The sequence below is a fragment of the Arachis stenosperma genome, chromosome 5 (genome assembly GCF_014773155.1).
Source record: "Arachis stenosperma cultivar V10309 chromosome 5, arast.V10309.gnm1.PFL2, whole genome shotgun sequence".
Taxonomy (NCBI): domain Eukaryota; kingdom Viridiplantae; phylum Streptophyta; class Magnoliopsida; order Fabales; family Fabaceae; genus Arachis; species Arachis stenosperma.
The window spans coordinates 122,217,379-122,236,568 of NC_080381.1; the positions used below are offsets into that span (position 1 = coordinate 122,217,379).

The 19,190-nt window shown below is 31.0% G+C and overlaps 2 protein-coding genes across 3 annotated transcripts; one reads left to right on the forward strand and one right to left on the reverse strand.

Annotated features, from left to right (window-relative positions):
* Positions 1-1,845: 1,845 nt before the first annotated feature.
* Positions 1,846-4,338, forward strand: LOC130980044 (uncharacterized). Of its 2 annotated transcripts, none has more exons than XM_057903641.1 (3): positions 1,846-2,017; positions 2,589-2,812; positions 3,666-4,338. In XM_057903641.1, exons 2-3 carry the CDS (start codon positions 2,630-2,632, stop codon positions 3,918-3,920), a joined length of 438 nt encoding a protein of 145 aa, XP_057759624.1. In that variant the 5' UTR covers positions 1,846-2,017; positions 2,589-2,629; the 3' UTR covers positions 3,921-4,338. The 2 variants fall into 2 exon arrangements, with proteins under 2 accessions (XP_057759624.1, XP_057759625.1); XM_057903642.1 differs by having other exon boundaries at positions 1,859-2,017; positions 2,593-2,812.
* A 48-nt stretch (positions 4,339-4,386) lies between these two features.
* On the reverse strand, positions 4,387-11,933 carry LOC130980043 (golgin candidate 1-like). Its single transcript, XM_057903640.1, has 21 exons — positions 11,649-11,933; positions 10,972-11,052; positions 10,247-10,293; positions 9,560-10,165; positions 9,409-9,471; positions 9,170-9,247; positions 8,858-9,061; positions 8,082-8,138; positions 7,911-7,985; positions 7,759-7,830; positions 7,178-7,240; positions 6,970-7,068; positions 6,616-6,693; positions 6,421-6,489; positions 6,247-6,294; positions 6,071-6,166; positions 5,912-5,988; positions 5,501-5,546; positions 5,320-5,418; positions 5,179-5,223; positions 4,387-4,875 (listed from the first exon to the last, which is right to left on the reverse strand). Exons 1-21 carry the CDS (start codon positions 11,674-11,676, stop codon positions 4,807-4,809), a joined length of 2,100 nt encoding a protein of 699 aa, XP_057759623.1. The 5' UTR covers positions 11,677-11,933; the 3' UTR covers positions 4,387-4,806.
* Positions 11,934-19,190: the final 7,257 nt, after the last annotated feature.

The following is a 19,190-nucleotide window of genomic DNA, read 5'->3' on the forward strand; positions in this document are numbered from 1 at the left end:
TCATTTTCAAATTTTATATTCAAATTAAGTTATTATTACAAAATCCCACATCTATTATAGAAGTGTCATATTGATACAATTTTTTTTTTATATTATCCACCGTATCCCCCAACCGAAATTGTTATTCATTTAAATAGAAACCTTGTCTCCACAGTGGTGTTGATGGTCATGTCTTTCTTCTATAGTGTCAAGAACTTACGTAATTTGTATCTTATTCTTCATAGCTTTCCACATATTCCTAAAGACAAACACTATGAAGTAATATTGTCTTTTTTATTTTGCACCTCCAATAACTTAGAATATACAATTTTCAAGCAGCAAATAGGTTACTTCTTCCGAAATAATAAATAATGGGAAAAAAGAAGAAGAAGAAGAAGATAATGTTGCTTTAACTTAGTTGAAATGTTGAATGGAAGCAGAGAGAGAGAGAGATGAAATTTAATAGTGTTAGTTGAAGATAAGATGGTCATGTATTTTATCGGGTGTTATTAAGAGTTAACTTAATTAGAAAGTGTGTGAATAAAATCTGTTTTATTATTCTAAATAAGTTTTCATATACTTCCAAGGCCAAATCTGGTGAATTCATTTAAGTGCCTTTTGATTTTACACTATCAAAAAGATAGATGACAATTTAAACTTCTTTTCTACTATAATAAAGGAATATATCTATTATTAATAATAGTGTCTTATTCTGGTTGTAAAGTAGTATTTGTAGTAGCTAATTTATTTCAAAACTCATAAAAAAGATATTTGTTTGAAAAAAAAAAGGGTAAAATGAAATTCAAAAATACTATTTGTACACCAAAATCAGTCACTAAAATCAATCATTAATATATTTGTGTATAAATACATATGTAGTTTAATTTATTTTCAATATGTATTTATATTCTAACATATATTTTATACTAATGGCTGAATTTGGTTGCTGATTTTGATGTACATGTAACATTATTCAATGAAATTATAAATACAAATTCGTAATAATGGGTTGAAAAAATGCCAATTTTTTAAAATATTGATATAAATGAGTATAAATTTATTGAGGAAAAAAACTTAAAGGAGAAATAATAGAAATAAGATGAAGAGAAAGCGCCACAATGAGCCAAAGAGAAACAAAAGAATATCATAAAAAAAAATTTATACTGTGCAAAGATTTTTTTTATATTTTAATACATTAAATACATAAAAAAAACTCTATTATCATATTTTTAGCAGAAATTATTTTTAATATGGAAATGAAAAAGGTGTTTTGGTTGAATATTAATATTTGAAATGTATTACAATATTATTGGAATCATTCAACACGCCCCACGTGTTAGTCAATATGTTGCCACGTGTCCAACACACTCCCCACGTGTTAACTTCTCACTTACAAAATTCACCCATCTGTAATTACACAAAATAATTCTATTTCTAAAAAAAACACCAATATTTTTTTCAAATAAAAAAAAATCAGCCTATTTTTAATATATATCTTTATGACAGTATGATACAAGATAACTAAATGGGTAAATCCTAAATATACAGATTATTACTTTTTTTTTTGTCTACGATCTATGTTAGTTTTTGTGGATTGTAATAAGTTGAAAACCAGCTGAGCCCATTAAATAATTCAGTTGTTATTATTAAAACAATATTTACATGACCAAAAACCAAACTATATAAGAGGCCCATTTTGTTGCCCAAGCCCACCATATTAATTTTTTTATCAACAACATTTCCTTCTTCTCTAATTTGTAGTGGGCAAAATGAGTTATTGGACTCCAGACCAAAAAATAGGAAACAAAGTGGTGCATTGGACTACAAATTGAATTTCCGAAATTGCCCTCGCCTTAAATATCACACTATCACAGTTCGCAAACCCGTTCGCTCTTCTTACTCGAGTGTGAGCTCTTCTCTTCTCCCTCCCTCTCGCAGCACCTCCTGCCTCCGCCGCCGTCCTCGACAATCCACTCTCCTCCTTCTCGCCGTCGGCGCCGCAGACCAAGCAGTCATTCGCATTCCTATTACGCTTGAGGTAAATTTTTACCCCCAATATTTTTTGGATTTCTGATGTTGATTTGCTTGGTACCTTTTTTATCGCATGATATTTTTACTAAAAATTAGATTTTAATAAAAGTATATTATATATTTTTCTGGTGGTAGAGAGAACATATGATATGTATAGAACTGGAAAAGTAAAATTTTCAGCTCATTGATGTTCTGTTTGTTATAAGTATCGAAGTTTATAACGAGAAGTGCTTGAAATGAAAGTATTTGCACTGATTCATTATATAGTTAATATAACTTGGATTGAATTGAAATCTTAGGGTATGTTTGGTTGGGGTACAAATAGGGTGGAAATTTTTATGGATGAGCTTCATGTGTAAATTTACACATTGAACTTATCCATGAAGATATTCACCTCGTTTTCAAACCACCACTACCACCACCACTGCAAGTACCCTTAGAATAGATATCACAGATCACGGATCTATCCGATTGTATAAGCGAAATCCAAGCAAGTTTGATGTTGATAATTTTGTTGCTAAAAAAGTGTGATATTAGCAACATAGTTAGCCTTCCTAATCAACTTCTATCTGATGCAGAAAGGTAGCTGACTTGGCCGTCCTAGTGCAGGAGGAATAAGATGCCACTTTACGATTGTATGCTTCTGTTTAAGCCCCATATACAGAAGAAAGACCTCTTGGATTTGGTTACTAGGGTGGGGAAACATGTTTGTAGAAGAAATGGGGTTGTCACCGGTGTTAAGAGTTTCGGAGAAGTTCAATTAGGCTACGGTATAAAAAAGTTAGATGGCAGACATTATAAGGTGAGGTTGATGACTATTCGCAATGTTGAATGACTTTCCACTGTGCATGCATATGCAATTCTTTTTATTTTTTCCATTATAGTTTTATTTATATTTATCAGCTTTGATGTGTGCAAGTGTTTTTTCTGCCTAATGAAATTTGGAATTCAATTGATGTTTCGCTGACCTCATCTATTATTTGAAAATTATGGTGATGGTGGAACTTAATAAAATTTTACTTATTTGACCGATATTTTAGATTAATGAATTCATTCACCAATTAGCATAGGGTTCCTTCCCACCCAAGGAACTGTTATGTTTGATGTGGTATTGTTCTGTTATACATGCGCATCATTTGTATCATTTACCAATTCACCTTGTTGTATTACATTGCTACCTGTGAGTCAGTGGTGTGTGGTCTAATCACCATTGTTTGGTGAATAATTTTGTTTCTTTACTGTTTAAGTCAAAATCTCAGTGAGTGAACTGCTTTTATCATTCGAGTTATATTAGCAATGGACAGAGCCATGTGTTTACAGAAACTACCAGATGAATGTGGTTTAACCTTAATGTAAAAATGGCTCCGTTGGTATGCTGAATAGTTTGGAGAAATGTTCAACATAACTAGCTCATTAGTTAAAGTTGATTTATTGGATGTGTAAATTTTAGACTGTGGTCATGTGGCTCATAGAAGTGAATTGCAACTTCTTATTGGAAAATCAAAGGAGTGAATGCTTCTTTTGAATGTGTGGTTTGCCGCATGCTGCATGTGAAATAGCCATACTGACAAATTTATCTGAGGTAGCAATGGAAAATTATCAATTAGTCAATTGTAATTTAATGTATTGTAGTTTTCCTTTTTTCCATGATGTAGGGCTATTTGATGCAACTGAGCATGATGGCTACTCCTGAAATAAACAAGGAGCTGCACTATCTAAACAAGGAAGACCGGTTACTCCGCTGGCTTCTGGTTAAACAACGGGACTTTAGATTTGGAAATGAGTTCTTTAGTGAGCAAGGTGCACTTGAGCTAAGCAATTTGTCTCGAATCAGAAGACCTGATGATGATGATGACGAGGACGACGACGATGACGAGGATGAGTACGAGGTAGATGAAGAAACAAAGTGAAGTGAAAGAGAATTGAGTGTTTTTGTTTGCTTCTACTGTGAGACTATAAAACCATTGGCCTTGCATTTTACGTGCCAGACATCTAGTTATTGATAGTGTCAGTTAACAAGCACACGATCAATGAGCATAACGATGTTTTTATTTTTATCTTTATTTTTGTTTTTTCGGGTATTAGATGTTGTCTCTCTTATTTTTAGTTTGAAGAATAATCTCTTTGGAGAGAGGTTGGTAAACTTCTTGATTTACATGGTAGTCTATCCCAGGAACTAAAGCAATTGAGCTATACTTGTATCTTACGTTTAGTATCTCTGGAAAGAGTAGTTGTAAATGGGTAAAAATGAGCAACCTGAATATCCGTTGATATTTCAATTTCTCAATGTAATATGTTATGCAACAAATGTTAACTTCTCTTGAATTCCATCTTATACTTTTACAGTGCAAAATAATATGCTCAGATTCTTAGGGGTAAAAAAAATTATCAATTATATATTTCTCATAGTTATGGGATAGTATCTTACATTTGATACAAAAAGTCAAAGGAAATAACAAAAGAAACTTGTATCTACAACATTTATCTTCCAGAAGGAATACATTTTCACTTAAAACAACGAATAAAACATGTCATTAAAGAATTGGATTCGCTCAACAGGTTTACAATAAACATGGTGATACAACTGAGTTAGCTTCAGCAAATCCCAACATATTTTCTAAATTCCAACTGCAGCAAATGCTCTAATATTTTTCCTCTTTTGCATTGGATCCTTAGGTATTTTGGTGAATCAATTCGAAGGCATTCTAAGCAGCCACATTGTAAATGCACACTTGAAATATATAGTCAATAAAGGATCAACACCAGGTACAAGCCTAAATAGAATGCTTGTATAACTCAATGCAAATTCTGGGTAGAAAGTCCCATAGATTCTGCAACTTCTCTAGCTGAAAGAGTGTCTTGTTCCTGCACAGGGGGCAAAAGGTGAGGCTGCAGTCGGCAATACTTGATAGCAGTTCAGTATCCAAAATCATTAACGTGACTGCATATCACAAACTCGGTGGGAGGTGGAAGAATCAATTTTGGGGTCCGAAAATCGATTCTGAGATTAATGTCTGGTTAACTTGGTAAAACCAATTGTGGCATCTAGAATTTAGTTTCTATATAATAATTCTACAGTAGAATCAATTCTACAAAAACAGAATAAAATGCACAGTTGCGCACTAATAATTGTCATATCTTTGCGGTGCAACGGCTGAATATATTTACCTGAAGGCGGTGTAAGAGATACATCAAGAAGAGATGTACAAATACCTGTTGCAATTTCTCAAGGTTAGCAGAGTTCATTTCTTTCCATGGTATTAATCTCAGATATTTGACACTTTTAAGCATCAAATTAAGCAATCTCACCAAATAGAAAAAAAGAATAACTCGAGCTGTGGGATAACGCCAGAGAAATCTTGTTGCCCTGACAGCTCCCGAATCTAACAATTTCACTGCCTTTTGCAACTGCACGTGGCAAGCCAAATACAAAGTAAAAACTAATGCTCAAAGGGGGAATGGGAATAACATGAGACATGATGATTGTTACCTGAATACTTGCACCAACCAGATGACGGTGATGCACAGGAAGAGCCCTGCAATTATTACTTTATAAGATAACTTTCCAAAGTCTACAAGTGGAAATCAAAACACAGATGGAGAAGTGACAAAGATATGAAAGAGGAATAACTAAATAATCGAGTGATATTATCAACCAACTATTCATTTTCTTTTTTCTTTTCTTTCTTTTTTTAATAGAAAGGAAGAAGATGAAGAAGAAAAAGAGAGAAACAGCTACATCAGAGATGATTTAACATGGGGATGTAAACAAATTAGTTCTACAAAAGATTAATGATTTTAAAGGTTTTGCCTTAACTTTGCACCCTATTGGCCTATAAGTTCTAAAAATGCAACACAGATAAACAATCTCTATATGCTAACATCATATGAAGAAACATACTCAAGGGATTTTATTTCAGTCTCATCTTCCCAAGATGTTGACGCTCGACGAGAAACCCTACTTCGTTCAGCTTCTGCCTGTTCAACATGATAGTGATATCAGATGCACAGTCAAACTAACAATCAAGTAGCCACAGGAATCTAACAAATAACAACATACCTGTGCTTCTTGAAGACGCTTAATTTCCTTCTCCAATTGAAACTCCGTTGCAGCTTTTTCACTAACCATGGTTTCTAATTGTGTTTGTTTGTAGTACTGAGACGAAGGTAGTACATTAATTTAATGAACATTACAATTAATTGCAATCTAACACATGATGAGAAATTGCAAATTACCAGGAGGTCAGTCAGTTCCCGATAACGTTTCTCTAACTCCATGTGCTCCTGTTACATGGATATAATGCTTGCTTAGTACAAGTAATATTCCAAAAAATGTGTATCCTACCTACAGATTCAAATTTTAACCCCATTCAACAAAATAAGATATTCGTGAAAAACACCCCCTATCACCTGACGTGAGTAATGCTCAGCATCCCTCTTCATGGCAGCCATTTCAACTCTCATCTTCTGAAATTCAGCCTGAAACCGTGAAACCAAACATTTAAGAAATAATAGGAAAGTAAACTATGAACTACAAAACAGGAGACCGTTATCTACTTATCTCTGATAAACTTTATTAACAGATAAGTAAAAAGAAAAACTTGCCTCCAAGGAAGATAGCTTATTTTCAGCTTCCCTCTGACCCTGACGTGCACGCTCCAGTTCTTCCTGCCGTGCCTGCATCTAATATATGAAATGCACTAGCTCCATAAGGATGAATAATTTATCACAAATATTTGCATAATTTCACTAAAACAGAATTTAAACAATAATGATGTGTGTCAATGGCCCAACAGTTGGTGCCAGAATCATTTTGGTCTTTTGGCAGCAATAGCTCAAGTAATTTTCCCACATACCCCTCCCATTCCCCCACCAACAACCCCCACCCCTCTTGGAACTCTCAGAACTTTCTGTTAAACCTATTAAAGCATATGGCTAGCCTGTATGCAAACAATATACCTGAATAACTTGATTTGCTTCTTCTGGTGACTTTTTTTGTTCACGACGCAGCCGGACTTCCATATCTTGAAGCTCTTGATTTAAAGATGAACATTCTACCTAAAAAAATGTTGACAAAAGCTTCAGTAGATCTCCATGGCAGAATATTAATTACTAATCAGCCTTCATGGTTTAAAATAAAAAAATAAAGATTAATTGTTCTATGTACCTCAAGAAGTGCCACCTTCTGCTCAAGTTCAGTGGCCTTTGCTGTCCTCTCATCTGCTATTCTCTGAAAAAATAAGCAACTAAAATCAATCTATTAACCTTGATTGAAAAGGGAGACTAGTAGTAGCCTTATTTACACGGATGATTTCCTTGTGGATTTGGTACCACTACTCATGATTAATTTGTAAAACAGACACATTGTTAGTAATTTAAAAAAAGCAAGACTAAATAGCAGCATTCAATGAGCTGAAATGATCTCCCTTGCCTCTTTCAAATTTAATAAAACACAAAAGCTTTCAAGACTTCTGATGATGAAAATCATTTTATAATCATCTTAAAATTTACTATACAAGATCCTTTTGTATTCTCAAAGATTTCTAATCCAATGAATGAGAACACCTAGGAATTTAAAATTAAACACAATAAAACAAAAACAGTAAAATTGAACACAATAAAACAAAAACAGAACAGAAACCAGTGACGGACACCAAAATGGAAGTTAAAACAAACAGAAAATAACAGTTCAACAGGACGTGTACACTAATTAAAAATTAAATAAAATGCAGTAAATTCTTACATTACCTGTATCCTTGCAAGTGCTGTAGATGACTCAATGGCTCGTTGCTCCAAGTCTACTTCTCTTTCCATAGCAGCCTGTTACACCAATAACACAATCACTTGAATGTAAGGCAAATACACAAGAATAAAAGAAATAAGCAATTCAAGATACATACCATTTTGGTAGCATTATGCGCTGCACGTTCCTCTTCTGCTCTTCGTTCTGCAGATGCTAGCTCCTCTCTTAGAGCCTACGAGGATAACAGATTTTTTACACAAAAAGCTTTATCATATTAATGGAAAATATCATACAAGTATAGGAAGCATGTAACGGAGAACCAACTTACCTGCATCATCCTTGTTTCTGTTAACTCTCGATTTCTCATCATAGATTCCATGTTTACCTAATAAGATATAAACAGTGTTATCCAAGCATTGCGATGAACGTACAAGCCATAGTGAAATGAGAAGTCCTAAATATATAGAAGGAAACTAATGAAGAAACCAACAGAATAAAGAGGATTGTCATGTTACTCAATCCAAAATAGCCAAAGGTTTTCCTAATTTATTGAGAAAAAGACTCCGGATATCGTCTAATTCAGTAAAATTTAAGACAGGGCAGAAAGACACACTTCGGATTTCGGAATGGATAAATGCAGCTTATAGCTATATTATGGTCAGTGGGATAATATATTTCAATTAATTGCAGTTTTCTTATGAATTGGATAGATAAACATGCATTTCCAGCAACCAACATCATTCATAAACAATAAATTCTTGGTAGGCCAAGGAAACGGTGCAAGCCAGATATTAACATTAATAAACCAACATGGAGAAAAGTATTATTCAAACTGCAAGACCATGAAGGCAATACGCAGAAGGTAGCAGCATTCAAGCGATCCAATGAGTTAATCAGAGAAGGATAAAGCTTCCACAAGGCCAAAGCAAATATTAGAGAATAAAGTTCTGAAAAAAACAAAAAAGTAAGTTGCAAAGCTGACACCAGGTTCTCTATGAGGGAGGCTTTGGCATCTCTTGATTCCTATTGAACTCCAAAGTAGTAGCATATATGGACATAAAATACTGCATGAAAGCTTACTTAAATAAATTAACAAAGAAGAACCTGAATGGAAGCTAGATTTCCTTCAGATTGTGCAGCCTGCCTCTTAAGTGAATCCATGGAACTTAGAAGTGCCTCAATTTCAGCATTTTTGGCTGCCAAGGCCTCAACCATATTTGATTCAACTCTTGTTACTTCCCTTTTACTTTCAGACAAATCCTTCTGTAGCTGTTTTATGTTAGCTTCATATGATTTACTCAGCTCTCTCTGTAAATATGGAATTATTTTAGTAATGCAACAACTCAAGTGTTTCATTGCCAGCATATAATGAGACATTCCAGTCTCTGAAACCAGGACATAGTAATTGTATTTCACCTCTGCAGTGAGAAGTTCCTCTAGTTGTGCATTTTCAGATTTGTATTCTTGAAGGCGAGTTGATAATCCAGCACAGACCTAAGCATCGTGAAAAAGTATAAATCAGGCATCTATAATAGCAATTACAAAGAAACACAATTCAACATTCCACAAATACTCTACAGGATCTTTATCTGATCAAGATTGTCCCATATCTGAGGCTAAGCCAACACAAATATTGGTTCAAACAACATTCTTACCCGAGCTAACCTTGCCTCTTTGGACCCACCAGTTGATTTTGTTGTTTTAAGCAACCCTTGAGCCTATGAACCGACTAAAAAATTAGAAGAAAAGATGTGATGTTTTATGAAATAATGATTGATAAATTAATTTCTCCAAAATCAGTGTTACCTCTTCAAGTTGATCTTGTACTTTCTGTGGGGAGATCTCGGTTTTATGATGCTGATCATTCTTTCTATTCGGAACTGATTCATTCTTTACATCACCATCTTTAGGTCCATCATCATTATTAGGAACAATATCAGCACCCACAGATTCTGATCTCTCTTGATTCACATTTTGATTTGCATCCAGATCCCTAGGCTTGTTAGTTTGGCCAACATTAGTGAGTTCATCACTTGGGGCTTCAATTCCTTTGGAAGTTTGGGGAGGATCCTCCTCATAAGCATTCTCTTTGACAGGCTCACCATTTGTAGATACAGTGGCAACTTCAGAAACAGTTTCAGCTGCTAAAACTTTCACATCATCTGTGGCATGTTTACCAACATCATCAGTTGGCTTTTGTGATAATGAAGTGTCGGACAAGGGAGACGTTGAATCCACAGGTTGCTCCTTGTTTGGTTGATCTGCAGATATGGGGGTACTCCGATCATTTTCAGCTACAAGTTCAACATTGTCCCTCTGAGTTGTTGCATCCACTGCTGCAGCTAGAGTTTCACTTTTCTCTGCAGTGGCATCACTCGTTACAGTTGCTGGCGTGGATAGTCTCTTATGAGCCTGAAGAAATCAAGAAGAGAAGCTCAACTTGAAAATTAACTACAAGATCATTATCCATGTATAGTAATGCACAGGCAATACCTTGACTTTTTTGGTCCTGTTGCCTTTAGATCCTTGCCCATTGGAAGCTATTTCAAAAAAAGTTAAGATACAATAAACAACTGCTAGCACTTCTAATAACAGAATATGCCAAACTTAATATTGAAAAGGCACGCTTTTTTACTCATTTATTCTAGTTTAAAATTAAACTAGATAATGACAAGACTATATAACTATGGCATGGTTTGATTCACCTAGCCAATTCCACATAGCTAAACAAAGATTATTATTAGTAGTAGTAACAGTCGTTATTTTCATAGATCAACCTAGATACAAATTAGATGTAAAACCTTTAAATCTAGAAGGGAGAAAGTAAAAGATTTGTTAGTGGTATAGTTTAAAAAGAAAGCTCTGCGAAAACCATTTTCCTGATGGGATGGCCATATCTGCAAAACACACATAAGTTTTATGTCTTACAACTTAAGTTGAGGTATCAAACCGTCTTCTCTTGACCTAGCAAAAGTTGACACCAAACTTTTAAGCCAATATATTACTCAATATAAAAGATCACAAAATGGAACTCACATTTAAGAACCATCAATAGTCAAACTAAAATATATAACACAAGAAACCTTCTAATCATCATGGTTTTAGAAGTCTATCTTTTGAATAAACTGTCAGCATAACTTCACAAAAATATACCCAGGATCGATTCTAGGTATTTGGCACAAACCGATCGCTAAAAGGCAGGTAAAAGAAATCAAAACCTGGAGGCTTAGAGTCTGGTTGTTCTTCAGCTAAGTCACTGACAACCAGCTTTGCTCTTCGATCTACATGTTCGAATAAATCTGATAAAAAAATAAAAAAGAAAAAGGCATGTCAAATTTGAACTCAAAATGATAAACTCATTACATAACAAGGCAACACCCTGAAAAGCAAGCAATACAAAAGAAGGTGAGCTCCATTGAGATCAAATGAACTAGTGCAGGCGCCCTTCTCTTGATTAGACATGTACATTGAAATTTTAAACATGTTATACTCCTTACACTATATGGACAAAGCATCAGAGATTATGTATGGGGGTATATCATATTATGTAAAATAGTTAACATTCACTAATTAATTCCCTAACTCTCAATAAATTGACTTTCATCCTAATATTATAACTCAATGCCAAACTTAACCTTAATTAAAAACTTGGCATGTTGATTTGAAGAATAAGAGCGTGTCAGCGTTAACGATGTGTTGCAGGTTCAGTGAATCGATCAAAATATAAGAAGATGCAATGATGCCAGCTGAGACCAAAACCTCTCTGAGCTCCCAAAATCATTTTCGAATCAAACTCGGAATAAAAATTAAATAACAAAGTTGAATCAACGACGAAAAAAGAATGATTTCGACGGAAATGGGTGAAACTGCGAATGTATTCAGGGAGATCAATTACCTTCAGCTGCTTTGAGCCACGACGCCATTGCAGGGAATGAATATGCTTAGATTCGAGTGCAGTTCGAATGGTTCCTCTTCTTCTTCTTGTTTATTCAGAGATCCGGTAATTGAGCTTCCATCACCGAAACGACGTCGTTTAAGGTACTTAATCTTCAAAACCAAAGCGAGAATTGAAAGCACTGAAACTGATCTCTTTCTCTTTCTCTTTCTCTCTGTTCTTGCAGAATTCAGAATTGCGCGAGAAATTAGAAAACCGCTACTTTCTCGAGGTTGGGTGTATGGGTACTCCACTCTTACATCTATGCACAACAATATTGGCCCTCCAATCTTTTATTTAAGCCTTTTCAATTTATTTTTAAATATTATAATTTTTGGCTATGTAGTCGGTTAATATTGGTAATTTGGCAAAATTTAAAGCATCTTTAATGTTAGATCAAATTTTAATTTTACTTTTTTTTTTATTTTAAATTAGAAATAAAATTCGAATCTAAAATTTTTAAGTGAGAAGAAGAGATTTATGTCATTTGAGTTATAGTTCGTTGGCAATTTTAATTTTATTTTGTATTTTATAAGATAACATAAAAATATTTATGGGATCATATGTAACAGATAATAATTTAAAATTAAAAATAAAATTTGTATAAATAGTAAAATTTTATTGATTTTTTATTAAAATAAAATCATATTTTTAATATCAATTTTATTTTATCAATCAACTTTAATATAAATTTTAATTCTAAATTAATTAATTTTTTAAAAGTATCAAATGCAATATTCTAAAAATATTTTATTGGAGATGCTCTTAAAAAAATTAAAAGGGTTCCTAAAAATCACATTAAAAATAGAAAAGATTGAAAATATAATATATTATAAACGTGAATAGAAAATAAATTTTCTAATGGACTATATTTAAATACTTTAAATATAATTCTGATTGTTTAAAAGTGTTTTGAATTTACATCCATTAAGTAAAAAAATTTATTTATGGTTAGATGATTCATTATATAATAGTGTAAACAATCAAAATCATTTTTAATAGATTGTTTAAAAGTGTTTTGAATTTACATCCATTAAGTAAAAAATTTTATTTATGGTTAGATGATTCATTATATAATAGTGTAAACTGTAAACAATCAAAATCATTTTTAATTTTCATTTGGTTTGAGAAATTAGTTGTTAAGTCCACTTCTCATCATAAAAAAGTTAAAAATAAAAAAAGAAAAAGAAAAACCTTAGTAGCTTAACAGCCACTCCACATGGTTTTAGTGGTTACTTGCTTCGCTTTTTTTAAAGCCTATTCACATCATAGAATCTCCCTCTTTTTTATTTATTTTTTGGTCTTACACATGCCTCAGCCACGAATCTCCCTCTTCAAAATGATCTATTCTCAAAATACAACTACCTCCATTTTTTTTTTGGGTGTGGCCTAAGGGTTTATTTATATTTGGGCCTCCAACAACCAAAATAATTAATAACTCTTTTGTGGTTTGACCCAAACTTTATGTGTGGCATTGGGTCTAAATCAAAATTGTACAAAACACAACAACTCGGATCCACTTGTTGGATAAGGGAGCCCAAATCTACATGGAACCAAACATTGGGCCTGCTTAAATGGGAGGTTCTAAAATATTATACCAAAAAACCAACTTGGATTGGTCAAATGATCAGCTCACTCATCTGTTTAAACAAATATCTGAAATTCGAATTTTGGTATGTGCATGCAGTAATTCATTGACCAATGACAGATCTTTAAGTGGAGCTCAGATCCATGCCGAATACCTTAGTCTATCTGACTGAAAAATACCATGAAAAAAAAATATTATATCAAAAAGTGGATAGAATAAAATACTCATGAGGACATACCGACTTAAATTGGCTAAATATCTAACTCATTCGTCTAGTTGAGTAAATATCAGAAATTCAACTCTTATTTTATACCTGCAGCAACTAATTGATAATTGTTTAGATCATAAGATGGTTTGGTAGAGACAACAAATACATTTACTTCGTTTTTTTTTTTTTTTTTGGTCTTGAATACATTTACTTCGTTAGTCTTGTAACTAAAGAGTAACTAGGGTAAGCATTATTGGGCCATGACAAACAAGATTGGTTGGAACATCAAGCTGGACCCATCTTGGTGGTGTCTTTTTAATTTTCATAAAACAGCTGTTACTAATGATATTATTTTAAAATTTTTAATTAAAATATATTTGTTGAAATATAACAATAACATAAATTATCAATAAATACTAACTATCTGAATTTTTTAAATATAATTAAAATATTTTATAGTATATAATATAATTATTTATATATATTTAGTAATTTATATGTAAAGTAGTAAAATTGTAGTTTCTATCTTGACATGAAAGGTTAATGTAAAGTTGTAATTTGTAAAATTATTAGACAGAATGTAAATATATTTTATAAATCATAAAAAATATAAAATATAAAAAATATAATATAAAATTAATTTCATAAACAAGTCTTTAAACAAAATCACACATAGTTAAACATAACACTAATTAGAATAGATTCATTAAATCATTTAAAAAATATATTTATTTAATAATTCAAACATAAAATCAGATTCAAAATATTACAATAAAACATATATATTCATAAAAAGAAAGGAGTTGCACGTTCAATTCACACGTTAACAAATTCACTAATTGAAATGTTTTAAAATAAAAGAATTTAGGTAAAGGCATAAAGCATTCAAATCAGATACTCAGAGCAAATTCAAGCTATGTGTCTTTCTAAACTAATGTTTACATGATATTCACTAGCATAGACACGACTAGAATAAAGTAGTAAAGAAGAGGCTAAAAGTACTGTTGCAGGTCCTATTTCAACCAAGACAATCAGCTCTAGCAACGACAAAAGGAGAAGAGAATAGAGAAATTGATTGAGATACTAAGGTTTCATTGTTTGAGAAAACTAGAGATTCAGAATCATCTCTATCTCTAGGGAGGGAGGCTAAGTCCCTGAGGGAGAGAAATGCATAAATGAAACAATTTAGGATTTCTTTCTACTTTTTTTCTCCACGCGTTTGGCCTGGATTCGGGTCAGATTCCAAACTAGGTCGATCAGAGAACACTGAAATACCACTTATGGATTGGTCTTCTTCCTTTCATACAGGGTTGTTGACAAAATCATGATTTGAACCATTTTACAACTTTTCTCGACCATTCCATATGAACATCAATACTCTCACTTGACAACAAAATCAAAACGAAAAAAGACTGCAAAATCGCTAAAGCGTACGATTTTGCAAGTTGAGTCACGATTTTGACTATTTTATTTGTATATAATATTTTAATAAAAGATAAAATTATAAAAAAATATGTAATAAACTCCTTTAAATTCGTGAACAAGACAATATTTAAAAATCTCAAATCTTTCTTTCACTTCTCCTTCCTCCCCTCAAAACCTTTCATTTTCTCTCTCAGAACTCGTGGACAGATTTGATTAAGGTTTTTTGGACATATGAGATTTACTAATAAATTGGAATTATTAGTGGCGCTATCTTTTAATTGATCGTGATGTTACAAAAAGTTACAAATAACTGCCAACTGAAAATAAAGATATAGCCTGGCGTTAAATATAGAGAGACACATAAGCACTTCTAATAGATGATTAATTTAATAAAAAAGCACTAATATATAGTCACGGTCACTATCCCAACTTCCATTATTATTTTTCTTTCCTCCTTTTCTACTCTTTTAATAAATACATAGGATGAAACCCTTTAATGGAAAAAGCAATACTTTTGGTTCGCGATAAGATAGGAGACGAGACGCAATGGAGTAAGTGTACATACCAAAAGTCCAAAAGAAATAAATACAATGTAGATTTTTTTTATTTTTAGTAATTTTTTTCCAAAAATTATTCTGTAAGTTTAATTTGATCATATTAGATTGTTTAATTTGTAGATTCGATCATATTACATCGTTTAGTTTGTATGATGATTATCTTTTTAGCTGTGTTATATAGCTAACAAAATTTATCATTTTAGATCAATATTTGACTAATAAATAATTTTTATACATAATGTCAAAAAATACGAAATTAATTAAATTTTAAATTTTAAATCTTAAATTTTAATCTTTAAATTATAATAGTCGAAAAATATAATAGGCTTAAGGTATTGGCTAATAGTAATAAAAAACATTGATTCTTGAAATGTTTATATTTTTTTTTTCAATTATTAAAATTATATAAAGAAAATATAGTAAGTGACCAATAGTGTGTAGCCAATTTTATTACCAGACAACTAATTTTTTTAAAGATCTAATTTTAAATTTCATTAATGCATCCCAATATTGTGCTCTAGAAAATATGACGCAGTGCACCCCCTCAACCCCTCTTATTGCGACCTCGCACCCTCTTCATGCAAATCCTCATCCCGCGAAGCCATTTAGTGTCTCTTCCACCTCGTGCAGCCACCATGCTACGCCAAATTCGCGCTCCGTCGTGCACCAGTCATCTGCTGGCAGAAGTAATGCGTCTTCCATGGTTGACGACGCATAAAAGAGTACAATCTCCTCTCCTTTTTTTTTTCCTCTTCTTTTTTGTTGTAGATGTTGGAATATATTTTTTCTAGTTTTAAATGTTTATGTCTCCTAAATTTTAGATATGTCTTTTTTATATGTTTTAAATATTTTTTTATGTTTTAGATATTTCTTCTTTTTAAGTTTTGATTTTTTTAATAATTTAGATATTTTTTAATTTTTGAATGTTCTTTTTTCAGTAAAGTTGAATGTCTTGTGTTGTTAGTTTTTTTATTTTTTAAAATAATTTTAAATATCTCTTTTTTGTTAGATTTTTTTTAATTTTTAGATATTTTTTTCAATAATATTAGATGTCTCATTTTATTAGATTTTGAATTTTTTAAAATGATTTAAGATACTATTAATTAAAAGATTATATATAATCTTAATTAAACCCTTTAGGATACCGTTAATTAAAACCTAAACTAAGCTAAGCTTCTTCTTTATCTTTCTTTCTTTCTTTCTTTTTTAAGGGTAAATTAAAGTATTGAGCTTTCCAAATTTGCAGGTGTCCATAGATACAAGTATATATATATACAATAATATTATTAATATATTATTATATCTACAATATACACCATAGCTTTCTTAAAGTCCATTATTTTATCCCATTACCATTATCACTTAATTGAATCAACCACCATTATTAATTTTATTCTATTTCGTTTTGCTTCTTCAATATATATAATTAATGAACCCTAAAGCAGCATGCATGGATTTTTTTATTTTTGTCTTTTTAGAAAATGGCTGCAAGTGTTACCACAACCACTGCTTTATTAAGAAATGGACAAATAAATCAATCAATCTATTACTATACCTTTAACTTTTAAGTTATGGCTCTAAAGTTGAGGAAGTTTATGACTTAGCTTGAACGGTCACCGTGGCTTCTATCTCATGACAAAGGTTTCTAATAATAAGATCCAATATCTTAGGAAGCATTTTTTGTGGCGGTTTTACACTAATATAGTGGTAATATATATTCGCTTGCTCACTCAAACTCCTAAGGCATTAAGTCATTAACTAATGTATTTAATTTACGTTGTGCTAATGAGATCTTATGTTCATCAAATTCGTAATTAACCATATAGATATGTATGTATTTGAGAAAGTTTTATGGTGGCATAAAAAGTGATGGTTAAAAATGGCCAAGAGTTGACTAGTTTATAAAAAGAAGATAAGTGGTCATACAATAAGTTTTGCTTTGACTATAATACTCCAACTCTTTGTAAGTCTACCATACTCTATATGCTTTAGTGCTGCCAAGTGTCAAGCTTGTGATATTTGAAAAATTTTCTAAAATGCTTTAAAATAAGTTCAAACTCTTGCCTCCTAAGGATACAAAGATGATGCTCAAACCACTATACTACAATGCTTCTTACTAATATATGGACAAATTATAATATATATAACAATTATTTATTTTACTTATATTTAATTTATTTTAATTTTAAAGTCACTCATTTTAAAATTAATTATATTTTATTTAACTATAAATTTTATTAAATATATACAAATTAAAATGATAAATAAAAAAATTATTAATCACACTTTATTTTTTTATAATTATATGATATCTATTAATATTATTTTTTCAATAAATACTTGTAGTATATAATAATAGGTAAAGACTCACATGCAGTTGCATTCATATGAAGTTAATAGTTGAAAAAGTTTAGATGATATTTAGTCAAACTTGTCAAATCATCTAACGGTTCTTAAGTACGTGAGTTTTCACCTATAATAATACAATAAATATAAACTAATTAATAAAGTATTAAAATTTGAAAATAATAATTATTTTTATAAAAACAAAATAAAAGTACTTATAATAAAAAAATTAAATTTTATATAATTATTTAATGATACCAGGTTAATTGGTTCGACCAGTGACTCACCGATTGAACCAATGACCAAGTGACTCAGTAACCTTACACCGCATCGATTTTGACATCCATTAGGCTGGTGTGGAGCGCAATAATTTACATGAATTTAATGCAGGATAGACTTGTAATTATGTTGTCCAAAAGATATTTTTTATGTTTGGACATTACAAGTAAGTGGACAAACTTCAATAAATTATTATAATTTTTATTTTTCCTTTTCCTAATACTGATCAATATAAATAGTTATGGATTTGTGAAACAAAACATCTTTTCCATTTACTGAAATCAGCTATCTTTTGTGCAAAAAAAAATGTTCTACTTAAAAAAAAGTTTATAATTTAATTCTAATAAATAAAAAATCTCAATCTGAAAGTTTATATTAATTCAAGTATTAATTCTAATGTGATTCTTTACCTGTTATTATATATTATAAGTATTTTTTGAAAAAATAATATTAATAGATATTATATAATCATAAAAAAATAAATTGTAATTAATAAAAATTTTTTATTTATCTTTTTAATTTATATATATTTAATAAAATTTATAATTAAATAAAATATAATTAATTTTAAAATGAGTAATTTTAAAATTAAAATAAATTGAATATAAATAAAATAAATAATTGTTATATATATTATAATTTGTTTATATATTAATAAAAGGTATTGCAGCATAGTGGTATGAACATCATTCTTATATCTTTGTGGTCAAGAGTTTGAACCTTTTTTGAAGTATTTAAAAAAAATTTTAAATATTCTAAACTTGACACTTGGCAGCTGAAGCATGGTGGAGCATGAAAATTTTTTCAAATGTGGAGCATGATAGACTTGTAGAGAACTGAAACTTAGAAATCATTGGATCACTATTTGTCTTTTTTTTTATAGACTAGTCAACTCTTAGTCATTTTTAGCCATTATTTTCCATGCCACCATAAAACTTTCCATGTATTCGAACTTTGTCATTAGAGATCAATTACATTGATTATTAAGAATTTGTGACTACTGTAATTTCTTTTATATTGAAAATAGTACTTGATTAATTGATTTTGAATAAACTAATACCCTGATTATAACTTCTACTGTAAGAATAATGAAGCTAAGC

Coding starts and splice junctions, on each gene's coding strand:
- LOC130980044 (XM_057903641.1), top strand. CDS start 2,630: ATGCCACTTTACGATTGTATGCTTCTGTTTAAGCCCCATATACAGAAG. Junction 2,813..3,665: donor TAGATGGCAGACATTATAAG/GTGAGGTTGATG, acceptor TCCATGATGTAG/GGCTATTTGATGCAACTGAG.
- LOC130980043 (XM_057903640.1), bottom strand. CDS start 11,676: ATGGCGTCGTGGCTCAAAGCAGCTGAAG. Junction 10,294..10,971: donor ACCAGACTCTAAGCCTCCAG/GTTTTGATTTCT, acceptor TTTTTGAAATAG/CTTCCAATGGGCAAGGATCT. Junction 5,989..6,070: donor AGCGTCTTCAAGAAGCACAG/GTATGTTGTTAT, acceptor CATGTTGAACAG/GCAGAAGCTGAACGAAGTAG.